A 17,539-nucleotide genomic window follows, 5' to 3' on the forward strand; every position below is an offset into this window, starting at 1 on the left:
GAGGAAATAGATTAACTTACAGAGGAAAAGGAGAGTAATTGCGTAGGAGTGGACAAATAAACTGAATGAGGAAAATTAGTTAAATGTGAGCAAATGATAATGAAAGAAAGTAAGATAAGGTCAGTATATAATGTGGAAATTGGAGGAAAATAATGCCGGAAAAAAATGTAGAAACAGGAGCGTGAAATAATTTGATAATAATAATAATGGTGATAATAATAATAGATAATGATAGTAATAAAAATAATGACTACTACTACTACTACTACTACTACTACTATTACTACTACTTTTCTTGTATAAATAAAGAGAGGAAGAGAAAGACAAAAAAAGGAAAACAAACGAAAAACTAACCTAACCTAACCCAGCCACCTTCTCTCTCTCTCTCTCTCTCTCTCTCTCTCTCTCTATTCTTCCTCTCTTTTTCCCTCCTTCCCTCTTCTCAACCCCTTTCTCTACCTCTCCTTCTCTCTCTACCTGGCCCTCTCTCCCTCTCTCTCCCTCCCCACTGTCTCTCTCCCTCCAGTTTCCTTTCCCCTCTCTCCCTCCCTCTCTTTACCTCTATCGTTCTTTCCCCTTCTTTCCTCTACTCCAATCTGAACCCTTCCGCATAAGCCAGGGCAACATACAGCTTGTTCTTGATTACTTGTTTTCCTATTTTCCTCTTTCTCTCTCAACTCCTTTCTCTACCTCTTCTTTTCTATCCATCTCTACTCACCCTCCATCCTCCCTCTCTCCCTCTACTCCATTCCAAACCCTTCCACATAGGCCAGGGCAATATACAGCTTGTTTTTGAGAGCCTATTTTCCTTTCTCTCTCTCTCTCTCAACCCCTTTCTCTACCTCTTCTTCTCTTTCCATCTCTACTCCCTCTACTCCAAGCCAAACCCTTCCGCATAAGCCAGGGCAATATGCAGCTTGTTCTTGAGTGCTTCCTTAGATCCATAGGGCGGGAGGACCAGCTGATTGAAGCAAGTATGGGCTTGGGGAAGCATGTGAGTGTGTCCCTTCCAGCATGATATCTTGAAGACCATCTCCCCCATGCCGCCCACTGGTATCCTGTCGCTGCCCGTGGTGAAGAGTAGGAAGAGCTTCTGTTGACCCACTGGCATCTCGCTGACCACCTCCCAGAACCACCTGTTGATGAGGGGTGTGACAGGTGAGGGCACGTAAGGTGATTGGGGGGTAGGGAATGCCAGGTGTTAATGAGGGAAAGGTGGTTAGGTGAGGGCAGATGAGGTGATAGGGGGATATGGGAGAGCCAGGTGTTAATGAGGGAAAGGTGAGGGCAGGTGAGGACAGGTGAGGGGGGAAGGGAGGATAGGAATATAGGAGAAAAAAGATGAAAGGAAAAGAAATAAAGGAGGAAAAGAGTACAGGAAAGGAAGGAAGAATAAGGGAGAATAAAAGAGGGAGGGAGAATACATGAAACAGGAAAAAATATGAAAATAAAGTGAAAAAAAATAAATAAACAAAAACAGAAAAATAAAAAAAATAGAAACCACAGAAAAATACAAATAAAAAATAGAAAAAAAAGGAAAAAATGGAAATAAAAAAATAGTATAAACAAAAAAATATAAATAAATAAACAAACAGAAAAATAAAAAAAAAATTAAAACCACAGAAAAATAAGAATAAAAAATAGAAAAAAATTTAAAACAATAGAAATAAAAAACAGTATATAAAAAAAAAAAAATAGAAAAAAATAAAGAAATAAAACAAACAAAAATAAAACAGATAACAATACCAGCGACTTACTTTATGGTGGGGTGCTCGGGCGTGTAACCATCATAATCCGCCACCTTCCGCAGTTCATTAAGGTCCAGGCGCGGAGACCCACACACCAGCATCTCAACCTCCTCCGGCCGCAGCATCTGGAACACACGGAACAATGGAAGAACGGAGCAACACACACACACACATACACACAAACACACACGTACACAATCACAAACGCACATGGACGCACACCTACCAGTAACTCTACTATCTCACACACACACACACACACGTACACAATCATAAACGCACATGGCCACAAACCTACACAAATCTATTTAAACCTGCACTGAATGGGATGAAAGGAGTTGATTGGCTATGTTAAAAGGGATACAGGAGAGAAAAGACACAAGGGAAAGAAGGAGGAAGGAAAAGGAAAGGAAATAAAAGGGGGAAAAGAGTACAGGAAAGTAAGGAAGAATAAGGGAGAGAAAAGAGGAAGGGAGAATATATAAAACAGAAAAAAATATGAAAAAAATAGAATGAAAAAATAAAAATAAATAAACAGAAAGAGAAAAATGAAAAAAAATAGAAGTTTAAGGAAGGAAGAATACAGGAAAGAAAAGACTACTTGCCCGTGAGCCTTGTAATGAGAGAGGAAGGAAGGATGGCAGGGAGGAAAACAGTACTCTTCCATTCCTTTCCCTTTTCTCCCATTCCCTTCATCCTTCTCTCCTGTGCCTCTTCTTACCTCTATTCCTCTTTTATTTCTCTGTGCTTCCCTTCTTTCCATCCTTCTCTTCCTCTTGTTATTCTATCCTTTCCTTTCCTTTCTTTTCTCTTACTTATTTGATGTCTCCTTTTGCTTTCCTTCTTTCCATCCTTCTCTTCCTCTTGTTATTCCATCCTTTCCTTTCCTTTCTTTTCTCTTACTTATTTGATGCCTCCTTTTGCTTTCCTTCTTTCCATCCTTCCCTCCATCCCTCTTTTCCTCTTGTTATTCTATCCTTTCCTTTCCTTTCTTTTCTCTTTCTAATCTAATGCCCTTCCAGTACTTCTCTCCTATCTTCCTCTTCCTTATTTTTTGCTTCTTCTTAACTCTATTCTCTCTCATCCCCTATTCTTTCCTCTTCCTACTACTACTACTACTACTACTACTACTACTACTACTACTACTACTTACGATGAGGGCGTTGGAGGCACAGACAGTATGGAAGCCGAGATAAAACGCCCGAAACTGCTCATAGATAGCGGTGTTGAGAATCCAGTCCAGGTAGAGCGTGACGAACTCCTCCCTGTTCTCGTTAGTCACAGGTAGAGCCTCCCCCTGCTCCTTGAGGTTGAAGGTGCGCGGAAGACCGAACTCCTCGAGCGACACCTGGCGGAGGGAGGGACAGGTAAATCCAGGTGAGGTAAGAGCAAAAGGGGGAAAAATGAATAGGGAGGAAAGAAGTGGAGGAAAAAAGGGACAAATAGAAGATGAGAGAGAAGGGACGAAGGGGATGGAAGAGAGGGAAGGAAGGAGGGAAAACGGTTAAGATGGGAGAAATAGAAATGAGAGAGAGAGGTGGAGGGAAAAAAAGGAAGGAAAGAAGGAGAGAATCAAAGAAGAGAGAGAGAGAGAATGGAGTATACCTGGTGGAGAGAGAAAGGTGAGAAATGGAAGGAAAAGAAGCATAAAGATGAGGAAGAGAAAAAAATTAAAGGAAGAGAAAAATTAACAAAAGGAGAGAAAATGGGATATCAAAAATGGAAGATAAATAAAGGAAGAAAGAGAGGAGATTGGAGGAAGGAAAGAAACGGTAAAGGCAGAAAACAGAAGCAAATGAGAGAGAGAGAGAGAGAGAGAGAGAGAGAGAGAGAGAGAGAGAGAGAGAGAGAGAGAGAGAGAGAGAGAGAGAGAGAGAGAGAGAGAGAGAGAGAGAGAGAGAGAGAGAGAGAGAGAGAGAGAGAGAGAGAGAGAGAGAGAGAGAAAACACTATTGTTGTCATTCTTCTTGTTGTTGTTGAAAGAAATATGGAGAAATAATTAAATTGAGTGAGAGATGAAAGGAGAGAAGGAGGGGAGGAAGAAGGGAAGTAGAAAGGATGGAAGGAGAGGAAAAGGAGAAAAAAAAAATGATATGTTGCTAGAATCATTGCTATCATTATCATTATCATTACTGTTGTTGTTGTTGTTGTTGTTGTTGTTCTCACCTGGAAAGTCAGGCACATATCCTCCTCAACGTCCCCCTCGTACTTAAGCAGCTCCTGGAGGCCGTGTGCTACCTCCTGCAGGGGGGTGAGGGTGGGGGGTTAGAACACATAGGTAGGTGAGTATAGGTTTTTTTTTTTCGCTTTTATATATGAAGAAAAAAAAGTGAAAAAAATGCCTCTCTCTCTATAGGTATATATATTTTTTTGTCTGTGAGTGAGTGAGTGAGTGACCGACTGACTGACTGACTGACTGACTGACTGACTGACTGACTGACTGACTGACTGACTAGCTGACAGACTGAATGACTGCCTAACTGACTGACTGACTGACTGACTGATTGACTGACTGACTGACTGACTGCCTAACTGATTGACTGACTGACTGACTGACTAGCTGACAGACTGAATGACTGCCTAACTGACTGGCTGACTGACTGATTGACTGACTGACTGCCTGACTGCCTAACTGATTGACTGACTGACTGCCTGACTGCCTAACTGATTGACTGACTGACTGACTGACTGGCTGACTGACTGACTGCCTGACTGCCTAACTGATTGACTGACTGACTGACTGACTGGCTGACTGATTGACTGACTGACTGCCTGACTGCCTAACTGATTGACTGACTGACTGCCTGACTGGCTGACTGACTGAATGACTGCCTAACTGACTGACTGACTGACTGATTGACTGACTGACTGACTGACTGCCTAACTGATTGACTGACTGACTGACTGACTGGCTGACTGACTGAATGACTGCCTAACTGACTGACTGACTGACTGATTGACTGACTGACTGACTGGCTGACTGACTGACTGACTGACTGAATGACTGCCTGACTGACTGAATGACTGCTGACTGCCTGAATGACTGCTGACTGACTGACTGACTGCCTAACTGATTGACTGACTGACTGAATGACTGCCTAACTGACTGACTGACTGCCTAACTGACTGACTGACTGACTAACCATCTAACTGACTGATTTATCATTTAATTACTAAATATATCTTTCTTTCTCTTACATATCTTCCTTAACCCCTCCCTATCACCCTCCCTCTCCCCCTCTCCTCCTCCCCTATCACTCCCTTCCTCCCCCAACCCCAGCAAAATCTCCCTTAAAATCCCTCTTCCGCTCTCTCCCCTCCCCTTCTCTCCTCTCCCCTCCGTTTCCCACTTCCCCCTCTCTTCTATCCCTCTCCACTGCCCCCTCCCCTTCTCTCCCCTTCCCCTCATCCCTTCCCCTACCCCTCCCCTCCCCTCCCCCTCATCCCTTCCTCTACCCCTCACCTCCCCTCCCCCTCTCTCCCCTTCCCCTCGTCCCTTCCCATACCCCTCCCCTCCCCTCCCCTCAACCCACCGGCATTATCTCCCCGAAGTCGGTCAGTGAGGGAGTCTTTGCCACGCCCACCGCCACGTGTTCGTACGCCGGGACCACGGGGGGACTGAGTAGCTTCCTGGGGGGGGGGGGGAAGAGAATAGAGAAGAAGGTAAGTCACAGATAAAGGAAAAAGAAAAAAAGAAAGAAAGGAGAGAACATAGGAAGAGGACAAAAGAACAGCGAGAAGAAAGAAAAGGAGAAACATGAAGAGAGACAATTAAAGAGGATATACAGAAAGAAAAAGGAAAAAGAAAAAGAGGAAAGCCAGGAGGAGGAGGAGGAGGTGAAATATTAAAGGGATAGAAAAGAGAACAGGAAGAAAGAAGAAGGAAAGGAGAAAGAAAAGGAAGGTAACAGGGGCAAAGATAAAGGAAGAGAAGAGAGGAAAAAGAAAGGAGAAGGAGAAATAAGAGGAAGAAGAGAAGGAAGAAAATTGAGAAGAATTAGGAACCATGAAAACAAAAATAAAGATTAAAGATAAGAGACAGAAAGTGAGTGAGAGAGATAGGGCAGGGAAGAAGAGAGAGAGAGAGAGAGAGAGAGAGAGAGAGAGAGAGAGAGAGAGAGAGAGAGAGAGAGAGAGAGAGAGAGAGAGAGAGAGAGAGAGAGAGAGAGAGAGAGAGAGAGAGAGAGAGAGAGAGAGAGAGAGAGAGAGAGAGAGAGAGAGAGAGAGAGAGAGAGAGAGAGAGAGAGAGAGAGAGAGAGAAAATACAATCTATACAATTCATTATATATCTAATATTTCACCTGAGACTGATATTCACCTTAATAATAATAATAATAATAATAATAATAATAATAATAATAATAATAATAATAATAATAATTGTTCTCTCTCTCTCTCTCATTCCCTCTTTTTCTCCCTCTCCTTGTTCTCTCTTCGTCATTCTTTCCCTCTTTATCTGTCTCTTCCTTCTCCCTCTTCTCATTCTGTTCCTCTCTTCCTTGTTCTTCCGTTCATTCTTACTCTCCTCATATATTCTCTCATTCAATCTCTTTCTTTTCATCTCCCTCATCATTTCTCATCAACTCTTTCCATCATTCTCTTTTATCAAACTTCATTCTTTCATTCTTTCCCTCTTCATCACCTTCTCCTTCTTCCTCCTACATCCCTCTCCATCATTCTCCTTCTTTAACCCTCTTTCACCACCTCTCATCAACTTCCATCATTCTCTTTTATCAAACTCTCTTTCCACTCCTCTCCATCACCTCCTTCTCTATCCCCTTCACCCCTCTCCATCAATCTCCCTCTTTCATCCTCTTCACCCCCTCTCTCTTACCTTGATCTCTCCCCCGCTCACCTGTAGCAAATCGCAGGGAAGTGAATGTCCAGGATGATTGAGTTGTACACGGCCAGGCCCATCAGCACGCCTATCAAGTTGTATTCCCTCAAGTTCCCTTCCTGACTCATTGAGAACCAGTAGAGTCGCTTGCTGGGGTGGTATACAAACATCTTATTCTCTGGCTGCTTGGGGGAGAGAGGGAGAAGGTGGTTAGGGAAAGGGAGGGAGAGGAAGGGGGTTATCAAGGAGGGTTAGGAAGTGAAGGAAAAGAAAGGGAAGGGAAGGGAGAGGAAGGGAGAGTATATTTGTTGGAGTAATACACTTTTTTTTTTCTTCTCCCGCGTGTGTGTGTGTGTGTGTGAGAGAGAGAGAGAGAGAGAGAGAGAGAGAGAGAGAGAGAGAGAATGTGTGTGGCTGACAGCATCATCTTTTTTTTTTCTTTTTTTTGTCCCTTGACGCAAATGATGAAAATGGTGAAAGGAGGAGGAGGAGGAGGAAGGAGGGAGGAGGAGGAGGAGGAGGAGGAGGAGGAAAAAATAGGTGTGGAAGAGACATTTTTCTTTAATAATAATAAAAATAAACCTTTGTGGGATAGGTGAAGAATACTCTCTCTCTCTCTTTTTTACTCTTTAATTCTCTTTCTTTTCTATAATTCTTTTTTTCTCTCTCTCTCTCTCTCTCTGCACCTCTTCATCTCTTCCTTTCCTCCCTTTTATATCAATCTTTCCCTCTTTTTTTTCTTTTACCTCCCTACACACACCTCTCCCTCTCTCTCCCTCTCTCTCCCTTCTCCTCCCTTATCTTCACCCTTCTCTCCTCCATCCCTCACCTATCAACCCTTTCCACCTTCCTCTTCCCTTCTTTCTTTCTTTCCTCATTTTCTCTCTTGTTCTGTCTCTTTCATTTTATCTCCCTCACGACTTCTCATCTCCAATCTATGTAAATCTATGTAAATATCTCCTCCTCCTCCTCCTCTTTGTCCCATTTTCACTTTTTCCTCTTCCCTCCCCCTTCACCTCCTATCCTTCTCACCTCCCTCCCTCTCTCCTCTAACCCTCAACACCTCCACCTTTCCTCTCCTTTCCCCTCACCTTGAATATCTGCTTGATGAGTAACATGAACCACTCCTTGGTCAAGCCGCCCATGTCGAGGCCCGGCTCTCCCTCGAATGTCACCTTCAGCTTCTTCTTCAGGTCTCGCTTCTTGGTGGCGATCTGGAAAAAGAGGAAAGGGTGTGAAAGGGAGGATGGACTTCTCAAATATCAACCAATAGTTATAGATGTTAGGGTTGCTATCTTTCCATTAATTTAATTTTCTTTAACCCGTCTACTGCGATTGGCATGGATTTGGCCTTCCTGGTAGCCTGGCAACATATACTCCCAGGTCTTTCTCTGCCTCTGTGGTGGATAGTGGAGTGTTTCACATGTGGTGTTGATATGCTGGATATCCCTTCACTGGTAGCCTGGTAACATACTCTCCCAGGTCTTTCTCTGCCTCTATGGTGGATAGTGGAGTGTTTCCCATGTGGTATTGGTATGCTGGATATCCTTTCACTGGTAGCCTAGTAACATACACTCCCACCTCTGTGGTGGATAGTGGAGTGTTTCCCATGTGGTATCGGTATGCTGGATATCCCTTCACTGGAGCTTATCCTCACAGGCCCAAGTCTCTCTGCCTCTGTGCAGACATGACATTACATTTATGTTCTTATGTTCTATGTTCATCGAATAGTAGCAGCCACTTCCTGTAGTTTGGTGATGTCTGACTGTTGGAAATCCACAGTCAAGGGGTTGAATAAAACATAGTTAAGAATAGTTAGTGACATTTAAAAAATCTTATAGCCATTTATTGTTGTGTTAACTTTTCAATCACCACATGGGAAACACTCCACTATCCACCACAGAGGCAGAGAAAGACCTGGGAGTGTGTTACCAGGCTACCAGTGAAGGGATATCCAGCATACCAATACCACATGGGAAACACTCCACTATCCACCACAAAGGCAGAGAAAGACCTGGGAGTGTATGTTACCAGGCCACCAGTGGAGGGATATCCAGCACACCAATACATAATGGAAACACCCCACTATCCACCACAGAGGCAGAGAAAGACCTGGGAGTGTATGTTACCAGGCTACCAGTGAAGGGATATCCACCACACCAATACCACATGGGAAACACTCAACTATCCACCACAGAGACAGAGAAAGACCTGGGAGTGTATGTTACCAGGCTACCAGTGAAGGGATATCCAGCACACCAATACCACAAGGGAAACACTCCACTATCCACCACAGAGGCAGAGAAAGACCTGGGAGTGTATGTTACCAGGCTACCAGTGAAGGGATATCCAGCATACCAGTACCACATGGGAAACACTCCACTATCCACCACAGAGGCAGAGAAAGACCTGGGAGTGTATGTTACCAGGCTACCAGTGAAGGCCGCATCCATGCCAATCGCAGCGGACGGGTTAAAGGTATGTTCCTCAAGTCCCTCTTCTTCTGACCTGTCCGAAGAGCTCGTTAGTCCTTACCTCCTTGAGCGAGTCCTCCACCAGGTAGTTCCGTCGAATGTTAATGTTGAGGAAGAAGATGTCGATTTGTGGAGGTTGATGACGCGCCACCTTGGCCACTAGCGAACGCCGGGCCGTCAGGATCATCTGCTGCTCGGCGTCCTTGGTCAGTATATGCCTCTTGGCCACGATGGAGAGGATGAAAGGGTACTGGCAGTAGGAGAAGGAGTCTGGCCTGTCGGGGACCTGCCACACCTTGTACTCCCCCATCAAGTCCACATGGTCCAGCGCATGGTTGTAGAACTCGGTGTAGTGGAGGAGAGGAGGCTGGCCGGAACTGTTGCTGGCGTCTGAGGGAGGAAGGAAGGATAATGTGAAGTAAGAGTAAAGAAAAATGGGAAGAGAAAGGAAGGAAAACAAAGTAACGGAAGAAAGAGAGAGGAAAGAAATTTGAAGTAACAGTAGAGGGGAAAAATGGGAAGAGAAAGGAAGGAAAATCAAGAAACAGTAGAGAGAGAGAGGAAAGAAATTTGAAGTAACAGCGGAGAAGGAAAATGGGAAGAGAAAGAGAGGGAAACAAATGTAACAGTAGAAAGAGAGAGGAAAGAAATTTGAAGTAACAACAGAGAAGGAAAATGGGAAGAGAAAGGAAGGAAAATAAAGAAACTGTAGAGAGAGAGAGGAAAGAAATTTGAAGTAACAACAGAAAAGAAAAAATGGGAAGAGGAATAAAACAACGGAAACAGAAGAAAAAAACATGAAAGAACATTAAGGGCTTTTTTTATTATTATTGTTTCCTTTCTTTGTCTCCTTCTGCTGTCTCCTTTGCCCTAAAAGAAAGGAAGAAAAATGAGGAGAGGAATAAAATAACAAAAAGATAAAAATATACAGTAATAGTAAATAGGAAAAATAGGCTAATCTTTACTTTTATCTTTTATAGGAGCAGCGAGTAACAGGCCGTGTCCTCTGACGTAAAAAAAATAAGTCTCGGAAACAGCAAGATAAATACACACGGATAAAAAGATAATAAAAGATAAAGATAAACAAACAAACCAACTACTCACACAAGATAGCCAGCACCCTCGTGGCCGTCGGGATCCACCACTTGCTCTTGCTGAGGGGCGGGAGGGAGCGGTCGGGGGGCGGGAACTGGCGGACGGTTATGAATTGGATGATGATTCCAACCAACATCCTCAGCCGCGACACCTCCAGCCTGGGACGATAGGTGGTGGTGAGGGTGGTGATGATGAGGAAAAAATAAACAAACAAATAAATAAATAAATAAATAGATATATAAAAGGGTCCAACATTAGCCCGGTAGCTGCGGGGATCATGTTTCTTAACCCGGTAGCAGCGACGGGCCAAATTTGTGGCTTTACCATGTAGCAGCGACGGGCCAAATTTGTGCCATGATATAAACCCCCCAAAATAGATGATACATAATCTGATCACAAATGCTTTGATATACATTATGAAATGGTTTGTGTGAGGGGTGATTTTTTCTCATTTTTCTCGCTTGGAGGGACCATTAAAAACATGATCCCCGCTGCTACCAGGTTAAGAACAGCTCCTCCGACACTCTTTACTCACACTCTGAACCAGGACACAAGCAGCTGGTGGTCCCCGTTGCTGAGAGACGTGATATTCCTGAGGACGTGAGCGAGAACAGTATACGACGACTGGGTGAGGAACACTGGGGTCTGGAGGATGACGAAGAGCGCCCTCACCCGGTCCTTGCTGAAGAGGTGCGGCCGTTCTTGCAGGAGGGAGTTGATGACAGCCTTGAGGAAGTGTTTGTGGACGACGGATGGCTGTTTGTGGCGTGTTTGTGAGTGTGTATGTGTGTGTGGGTGAGAGATAGGATAGGGGAAGTAAAAAGGAATGAGTGAAAGAAAAGGGAATGAGGAAGAGGAAGGTATGAGGAAGAAAAAGGAAGAAAGGAAGGGAATGGGAATGTGTGTGGGGGTGAGAGATTGGGTGATAAAATAGGAGCGGAAAAAGAAGGAATAAAAGGAAGAAAGAGAGGAAGGTAAGGAAGAAAAAGGAAGGAAGAAGGAAGGAAGGAAAGGGAATGGGAAGGAGAATGAGGATGAGAGATGGGATGATAAAATATGGGAATGGAAAAAGAATAAATAAGAGGAAGAGAAAGTAAGAATGTATGAGGAAGAAGGAAGGAAAGAAGGAAGGAAAGATAATGGGAAGGTGTGTGGGAGCGAGAGATGGGATGATAAAATATGGGAATGGAAAAAGAATAAATAAGAGGAAGAGAAAGTAAGAATGTATGAGGAAGAAGGAAGGAAGGAAGGAAGGAAGGAAGGAAGGAAGGAAGGAAGGAAGGAAAGAAAATGGGAAGGTGTGTGGGGGCGAGAGATGGGATGATAAAATATGGGAATGGAAAAAGAAGGAATAAGAGAAGGAAAGAGAAGTTACGAATATGTGAGAAGGAAGGAAGGAAGGAAGGAAAGGAAAGGAGTGGAAAAGGAAGGAAAGAAAGGGAGAGAAAAAAATAGATTAGTTGGTATTAATATATGTTCTAAATGATTATTATTATTATCATTATCATTAACACTAACATATACCATACAAAAAATCAATATAACATTCCTCTATATAAATAAAAAAAGGCAAATAAATAAATAGATGAAATAAATTAAAACAAGAAATCAAAATAGCAAGTACACACACACACACACACACACACACACACACACACACACACACACACACACACACACACACACTGTCCTTACTCTCCTTCCTCTCTCCTTTCCTTCCTTCCTTTTCTTTCCTCCACTTTTCCTTCCCCTTCCTCCATTCTTCTTCTTTATCTTTTCTCTCCATTTCCTTCTTCCACTCTCCTCTTTTTCTTCCTCAATCTTTCTCTCTCTCTCCTTTTACACACACACACACACACACACACACACACACACACACACACACACACACACACACACACACACACACACACACACTCACCATTTCTCTAACAGCATCATGAACGGTATATACAAGTTCCATTTTAAGTCCAGGATCGTCTGCCCTCGCTCCGTCCTGATCTGGGTCGCGCTGTGAATAGTAGTAGTAGTAGTAGTAGTAGTAGTAGTAGTAGTAGTAGTAGTAGTTGGTGGGGTTCGAATACGTATATATATTAAGAAGCAGAAAAATATATCTAAACATTCAGCCTATCCTTTACCCATCCCCATCCATTCCATTCACTTTCCTTCTAGTCTTTTTCCTTTCCTTCACTTTTCTTTCCAACCTTTCCCTTCCCTTTCCATCCCCCATCATTTTTATTCATTCCCTTCCCTTCCTTATCTTCCATCCACATCCCTTCCCTTCCCTTCCTTTCCCTTCCCTTCCCTTCCCTTCCTTTCCCTTCCTTGCCCTTCCCATGGTTTAGATTCATCTCCCTTCCTCCCTTTCCTATCACCCTTTCCTCAATCTCTCCCTTTTTCCTTCAGTTCACCTTCATATCCTTTCCTTTCTTTCCTTCTAACCTACCTACCTTACCTAATATCATACACTCAGTCCCTTACTATTCTTCCCTTACCCTTCCCTCAATTCCTTAACTTACCTTAAACTCACACTCATTCCCTTTCCTTTCCTCCACTTTCACTTTTTACCTTACCTGTAACCTTGCTGTCTCTAAATCCCTTATTCCTCCCTCACCCTTTCCCTAACCCATTATCATTTTCTCTTCCTTTATCCTTTTTCTGTACTCTTTCTTAAGGCCGATTTCACAGTCAGTTTATTTGTTTTGATCGTTAACTATGGTGCCGATCGACGCTATAGTATGGGGTAGTGGTGGCTGCAGGGGAAGCAAGAGGTGTTGAGAGAGTGCGGCAAGGTGCGGGGCTAGGCTAACCCCACAGCCGCCACCACCCCATAGGCCAGCTTTACATGGAAATACTATAGCAGCGATAACAGCCATTGGTAACGATGAAAACAAACAAAATGACTGTGAACGCGGCCCTAACTCCCCCTATCACCCTTCCCATCTTCCCATCCCCCTTCTCACCTCCCCTTCCCTTCACGCCTCCCTCACCTTGAACGTGGCACAAATACTGGCGTAGGACTCGAAGGTGTCAAAGTAGAATTTCTTCATCTCCCCGTACTGCTTGGTCTCCTTCGTCCTCCTCACCTCCTGCCTGTACGGGGAGGAAGGAAAGGGGGAGGTTAGGGATATACAGGCTGATAGCATGATAAAATAAGGGTTATGTGTTAATGAGTGAATACAATAAGGAGGCAGATAATGAATGGTTACAGATGAAGATGATAAAATAGTGATGATAAAATGAAAATTCTAAATATATCTATGAGTGAGAGGAATTCGAACAAGAACACCCACATGAACTAAAATGAAGATTCTAAATATATGTACGAGTGAGAGAAAATAGAACAGGAACACCCACATGAAGTAAAATGAAGATTCTAAATATATCTACGAGTGAGAGAAATTCGAACAGGAACACCCACATGAAGTAAAATGAAGATTCTAAATATATCTACGAGTGAGAGAAATTCGAACAGGAACACCCACATGAATTCCTCGCGCCGTGTGGTCCTGGCGGGGTACACAGGGCGCTGGCTGGTGGTGAGGGGGCTATCATTGTTCCGAGTGCTGAGTCTCTCCTCGCTGCGTGCTGACCTCAGGGCCCCGCGCCGCACCCCCGTCGCTGACCCACGCTGAGGCACCACCACCAGGCTATTGCGGCGATTCTGGATGTCCTGCGGGGGGGAGAGGTTGCGGTGAGGGGAAGATGGTGTTGGTGGTGGTGGTGGTGGTGTGGGTGATGGTGGTGGTGGTTATCATGACTAACATCACCATAATATCAATAAAAATAATAATAATGAAGGTGATAGTGATGATAATGAATAAAGCTTGAAAAAAGTTACATCATATTCCCACGGTAAAGGAAATATATTGTAAGCTTGAGAGAAAATATAAATGCTTGACTTAATTACACTTTTTATTTTTGGTTAAGTTTTAAATGTAAATCACTTTCCTAAATATTAATGTTTCTTTCTTTTCCTCTTCCTTTCCCTTCTTTTCCCTTCCATTCCATTCACTTTCCTTCTAGTCTTTTTCCTTTCCTTCACTTTTCTTTCCAACCTTTCCCTTCCCTTTCCATCCCCCATCATTCTAAATCATTCCCTTCCCTTCTTTATCTTCCATCCACATCCCTTCCCTTCCCTTCCTTTCCCTTCCCTTCCCTTCCTTTCCCTTCCCTTCTCCCTATCCTATCCCTTCCCTTTCCATCCCCATCCTTCTTATTCATTCCCTTCCCTTCTTTATCTTCCATCCACATCCCTTCCCTTCCCTTCCTTTCCCTTCCCTTCTCCCTATCCTATCCCTTCCCTTTCCTATCTTCCAGTGACATCCTTTCCATTGAAGTCTTTTCCCCTTCATTTCTTTTCCTCCTTCTCTCTACCTTGTAATTTCCCATTTTCTGTACCTTTCCCTCTCTTCTCCATTGTCTCTTTTCCCCTTCCCCTTTCCATTCCCCATTCCCTTCCCTTTTATTCCCTTTCTTCACATTCCAACTTTCACTCTTCAATATCTATCCACCTCTGTCTTTTTTCCCTATTCCCCTTTCGTTCCTTCCCTCCGCCTTTCTTCTACCTCTACACCACACCTCCCCACACACACACACACACCTGTCCTCCCCTCCACCTCTCGTTACCTCACCTGCTGCCGTATAGGGGGTAGCGAGCTTCCCGAACCGAGCCTGTAGTGCGATCCATCAATCCTCGACAGCAACCCCAGCCTCCCTTCCTCGCAACTACTACTACTACTACTACTACTACTACTACTACTACCACTACTACCAGGGCTGAGGCTGATAGTAGTAGTGATAGTGGGAGGGGTAGTGGGAGTTGTGACGCTGTAGCTGTTGTTGTTGTTTTCATTTTCATCCTCATTGTTGTTGTTGTCGTTGGTGGTGGTGACGGTGGTGATGGTGGTGGTGGGTTGTGAGGGGGGGTCATTGAATAGGAAGCCACCCAGACGCCCCAGCATGTAGTTCCCGAAGCTGCCAATACGCGAACGGCTATCCACGTCCTGTATGGGGTATGATGGGTGTGATTGTAGAGAAATGGGGAAGAGAAGGGATGGGAGGAGGGGAAAGAGGGGAATGAGGGGAAAGGAAATAAAGGGGGAGAGGGGAAAATATTAAAGTAAGGAAGGGAAAAAACGGAAGATGTATGGGGTATAGATGGGTGTGATTGTAGAGAAATGGGGAAATGGAGGGGAAGGAGGAGGAGAAAGAGGGGAAAGGAAGAAAGAGGAGAAAGAGAAAGAAGACAGAAAGAAGGGAGAAAGAAAATAAGAAAGAGAAAAAAGAAAGAAAAGAAAGAAAAAGAAAGAAAAAGAAGAAAGGGAGAAAGAAAATAAGAGAAAGAAGAAAGAGAATAAATAAAAATAAATAAATAAAAAGAGAAAGAAAAAGAAAGAGAAAAATGAGAAAGAAGGGAGAAAGAAAATATGAGAGAAAGAAAGAAAAAGAAAGAAAAAGAAAAAAGAAAGAAAAAGAAGAAAGAGAGGAAGGAAAATTGAAAACCGTTCCTTCATCCCCTTATTCTCTCTCTCTCTCTCTCTCTCTCTCTCTCTGTGGCTAAAATAAATAAAAGGAAATATATAAAAGAAAACAAATAAATCAAAATAATAAATAAATAAAATAAATACTAAATAAAATAAACTATATGTAGAATCTTAAAAGGAAAGGATCGTAAATTATCTCACTCGTAAATAATGAAAATAGAGAGAATTGGAACCCTTTTTGCAGGACCAGAGAAGATCAAATCCCATTAAAGATAAAAAAGAATGAGAGAAAGAGAGAAAGAAGAAAGAAAAGAAAGAAAAAGAAGAAAAAAAAACATAGAAAGAAGCAAAAGAGAAAGAAGGAAAGGCAGAAAGCGAAGGAAAAAGAAAGAAAAAGAAGAAAAAGAAGAAAAGAAAGAAAAAGAAAAAGAAGAAAGAAAGAAGAAAGAAAAGACACAGAAAGAGAAAAGGGGAAGCGAAAAAAAGAGAGTGAAAAGAGAGAAAAATAAAAAAGAAAGGAAAAAGAACAGGAAGAGAAGAAAAAAATAAGAAGAAAAAGAAAAGGAAAGAAAAAGAGAAAGAAGGAAGAGAAAGAAAATAAAATGAGAAAAAAAGAGAAAGAAAAACAAAGAAGAGAGAAAAAGTAAAAGAAAAGAATGAAAAAGAAAGAAAAAAAGAAGAAAGAGAAAGAAAGAAGAAAGAGGAGAGAAAGAAAAAGAGAAAGAAAAGAAAAAGAAAAACAAAGAGAAAGAAAACAAGATAAAAAAGGAAAAAGAAAGAAAAAAAGAAGAAAAAAGGAAGAAAAGAAAAAGAAAAACAGAAAAAACAATATAAAAAAGAAAGAAAAAGAAAAAATAAGAAAAAAAAGAAAAAGAAAAAAAAGCATTACGTGTCATTATGGAGATTTCCGTGAAGACTTCTCGGAAATTTTTATGATTGATGTTGAAAGTTTTCTTCTCATTTTTATATTTATTTTTTTATTCTTTTATTTTTGGGGGGAATGAGAAAGTTAGAGGGGAGAAATTAGTGTGTGGAGAATTTGTATATAACTAAAGCACAGATAGATGGATAGATAGACAGATATATAGATAGATAGATAGGAAGATATATCGACAGAGATAGATATACGGATACAGATAAATAGATAGATAGATAGATAGATAGATAGATAGATAGATAGATAGGAAGATAGATAGACAGAGATAGATATACGGATACAGATAGATAGATAGATAGATAGATAGACAGATAGATAATAACATAGATAGACAAAGACAGATAGACAGATAGATAGATAATGGATAGATCGACAGAGATAGATAGGAAGATAGATCGACAGATAGATGTATGGAAAGACAGAAAGATAGATAGATAGATCAATAGATATGGCGATAGATAGACAGAGATAGATATACGGATAGACAGATTGATAGATAGATAATTATAGAAATATTTACACACACACACACACACACACACACACACACACACACACACACACACACACGAACTATTGACCCTGACTAAACACACACACACACACACACACACACACACACACACACACGCACATAAAATAAAGATTAAGATTACGTAAAGTCACGCACAGGAAGAAAAAAAAGACAATAAAACAACACGAGGAGGAAAAATTATATGACAATGAGAAAGAAAATGACGAGAAAACAAACAAACAAATTAACAGAGAGAGAGAGAGAGAGAGAGAGAGAGAGAGAGAGAGAGAGAGAGAGAGAGAGAGAGAGAGAGAGAGAGAGAGAGAGAGAGAGAGAGAGAGAGAGAGAGAGAGAGAGAGAGAGAGAGAGAGAAACGAAGAAAAATAGAAATAGAAAAAGGAAACGAATGAGAAGAAGAAGAGAAGAAGAAGAAGAAGAAGAAGAAGAAG

At 42.2% G+C, this 17,539-nt stretch overlaps 1 protein-coding gene across 3 annotated transcripts in view; it reads right to left on the reverse strand.

The window, feature by feature from the left end:
• Window positions 1-303: 303 nt before the first annotated feature.
• Window positions 304-17,539, reverse strand: part of LOC126985820 (probable E3 ubiquitin-protein ligase HECTD2) — a 46,766-nt gene continuing 29,530 nt past the window's right edge. For 2 of the 3 annotated variants that reach the window (XM_050841242.1, XM_050841243.1), the window contains 14 exons: window positions 14,788-15,159; window positions 13,639-13,826; window positions 13,144-13,246; window positions 12,075-12,164; window positions 10,689-10,909; window positions 10,163-10,311; window positions 9,120-9,448; window positions 7,676-7,798; window positions 6,603-6,769; window positions 5,281-5,377; window positions 3,914-3,988; window positions 2,902-3,096; window positions 1,758-1,873; window positions 304-1,136 (listed from right to left, as the gene is read on the reverse strand). In XM_050841242.1, the coding sequence (XP_050697199.1) occupies window positions 872-1,136; window positions 1,758-1,873; window positions 2,902-3,096; window positions 3,914-3,988; window positions 5,281-5,377; window positions 6,603-6,769; window positions 7,676-7,798; window positions 9,120-9,448; window positions 10,163-10,311; window positions 10,689-10,909; window positions 12,075-12,164; window positions 13,144-13,246; window positions 13,639-13,826; window positions 14,788-15,159 (2,490 nt within the window). In that variant the 3' untranslated portion in view covers window positions 304-871. The remainder of the gene's footprint in view (window positions 1,137-1,757; window positions 1,874-2,901; window positions 3,097-3,913; window positions 3,989-5,280; window positions 5,378-6,602; window positions 6,770-7,675; window positions 7,799-9,119; window positions 9,449-10,162; window positions 10,312-10,688; window positions 10,910-12,074; window positions 12,165-13,143; window positions 13,247-13,638; window positions 13,827-14,787; window positions 15,160-17,539) is intronic. The other variant, XM_050841244.1, reaches the window with a different exon arrangement.

This window comes from Eriocheir sinensis, chromosome 60 (assembly GCF_024679095.1).
Source record: "Eriocheir sinensis breed Jianghai 21 chromosome 60, ASM2467909v1, whole genome shotgun sequence".
Taxonomy (NCBI): domain Eukaryota; kingdom Metazoa; phylum Arthropoda; class Malacostraca; order Decapoda; family Varunidae; genus Eriocheir; species Eriocheir sinensis.